This window comes from Limulus polyphemus, unplaced genomic scaffold (assembly GCF_000517525.1).
Source record: "Limulus polyphemus unplaced genomic scaffold, Limulus_polyphemus-2.1.2 Scaffold352, whole genome shotgun sequence".
Classification (NCBI taxonomy): Eukaryota; Metazoa; Arthropoda; class Merostomata; order Xiphosura; family Limulidae; genus Limulus; species Limulus polyphemus.
In genome coordinates this window covers 13557-15888 of record NW_013665962.1, presented here as the reverse complement: position 1 = coordinate 15888, position 2332 = coordinate 13557, and the positions used below count along the sequence as shown (strand labels likewise).

The 2332-nt window shown below is 37.8% G+C and overlaps 1 protein-coding gene across 1 annotated transcript; it reads left to right on the top strand.

Annotated features, from left to right (window-relative positions):
• Positions 1-342: 342 nt before the first annotated feature.
• Positions 343-1099, top strand: LOC106457618 (pyrokinin-1 receptor-like; the record flags this gene model as incomplete). Its single annotated transcript, XM_022383615.1, has 1 exon — positions 343-1099. A coding segment is annotated over exon 1 (757 nt), but the record flags the coding sequence as incomplete, so codon positions are not given.
• Positions 1100-2332: the final 1233 nt, after the last annotated feature.

The following is a 2332-nucleotide window of genomic DNA, read 5'->3' as shown; positions in this document are numbered from 1 at the left end:
GTTGCTGGAATAATGGAAACTTGTAGCATGCACAGCGCAGCTCACAGCGGGCAGCTTTAGTTGGCTGAGCTGCGTACTTTGGAGAGGTTGTGTCTCTAACGTAAAGCCAACCACAGCTTGAGTTCTGGGGAATGAGTCTAGAATACGACAATCTAGTTTACTTACCGTACCAAGCTTATGGTCTTTATTACGTTTTTTAAAAAATAATCTTAACCAAACGTTAACAACTTTCAGATTACTGACGCTAGTTAAAATAAGAGTATTTTATTTGAGTCTTAAGTGCTTGACCAGCGTTGCTTGTGCAGTTTGAGTGTTTCATCATATCAGATTTAAATGCTAAATATGGCTAATGAAGAAAATATTACAAAATATGTACTAGAGCAATTAGGCCCAAAACGCGCAGCTCTTTCTATGGTCATTCCTATGACTGCAATTTACTCGGTTATCTTGCTTACCGGTGTCATAGGTAACATCTTTACGTGTGTAGTCATTGCAAGAAACAAGTACATGCACACGGCTACTAACTATTATCTTTTCAGCCTGGCAGTTTCTGATGTTTTATTATTGGTTTTGGGCCTACCGCAAGAGATTTACCTTCTTTGGCAGAGTTATCCATATATCTTTGGAGAAAGCTTTTGTATCATCAGAGGTTTGACATCAGAGACTTCAACCAACGCCTCCATCTTGACTATCACGGCCTTTACTGTGGAGCGATATCTGGCAATCTGCCATCCTCTCCGAGCATACCGAATGTCCCAGCTGCCTCGGGCCATTAAAATCATCATTGGTATTTGGGTTGTTGCTGCACTATGCTCTGTTCCCGTCGTCTTCCAGTTCGGTATAGTCTATCAAATGAAGAATAACGACACGCTTATTTCTGAGTCTGCGACGTGTGGTATGAAACGGATGTTACCCTACATCTTCGAAGTGTCTACCTTCCTTTTCTTCTTCCTTCCCATCACAGCCATTTCACTGCTATACATCTTGATTGGGCTCAAGCTGCGGCGCTCTACCATTGGTCGCGTGGAGTCGTCTCCTGAACTAAGTAATTCTCGAGGTAACCACCACTCCTCCAGACGTGCAGTGATAAAAATGCTTGGTAAGAAATAACTCATTCATATGATTAACAGTTGCAGGCCTGAATAATTGTGTTATTTTTAGACGACAGTTTGGGATTAGTTTTGAAAACAAATTGATAAGATATTTTTCGAACGACCTTTCATGTTTGCGAGTTTAACTATGTGTAGACAGAAACAAATTTTTTGATTTAGAGAAATGTAAGCTACCTGCATTCACACAGTTATAGATTTAAGTGTAATGTCAATGAGTGAGTAAATAATTACTTTTTGAATAGGGCTGTAAATAAAGGATTATGTTTAGAACAGACATTACTATTATGTAAATAACATTTATTCACTAATCCAATGTATAATGCTATTCTAATGCTATTTCTAATTTATCAATAAATTTTTATTCACTGAGCGAATCTACATGTACATGAGATTACTTATCAATTAAATGTTATACAAAATCTGTTGCTGTCTGTAATTTAAGGCTTAATTTTTGAAATCAAGCTTTCTCGTCTATTAGTAACATAAATACTTAAATGTAGAATAGCAATATCTAATTACTCAGTAAATAAATACGTGATTAATAAATAACAATGTGTAATTGGTCATTAAATACGAATACCATGACTGACCGTGCATAATACTAATATATAAAAGAAAGGTTAAGTTGAGAGTGAATACATACGTAGTTGTAGAACATGGCCCGGCATGGCCAGGTGGTTAGGGCACTCGACTCGCAATCTGCGGGTCACGGGTTCGAATCTCCGTCACACCAAACATGCTCGCCCTTTCAGCCGTGGGGGCGTTATAATGTGACGGTCAATCCCACTATTCGTTGGTAAAAAAAGTAGCCCAAGAGTTGGCGGTGGGTGGTGATGACTAGCTGCCTTCCCTCTAGTCTTACGCTGCTAAATTAGGGACGGCGAGCGCAGATAGCCCTCGTGTAGCTTTGCGCGAAATTCAAAAACAAACAGTTGTAGAACAGAAATATATAGTCTTCGTTTAATTATTGAGAAGAAATATTTGGTTGATTAGTCAATAAGTACTAAATATGGAATAGATATATGTATTTTGCAGCTTTTACGGTCAATCATAGAAAAGGAATGCCTGATCGGTCAATAAAGACATTTATCATTGGGATAGCTCCGCCTAGGAAATTTTACACATCATAGGAAAAACGTAAATAAATCTTTATGGTAAATTACTATTTGATTAGTTTTTTTTTGTAGTGTAAATCTACACAATAGACTACCTGATACTTG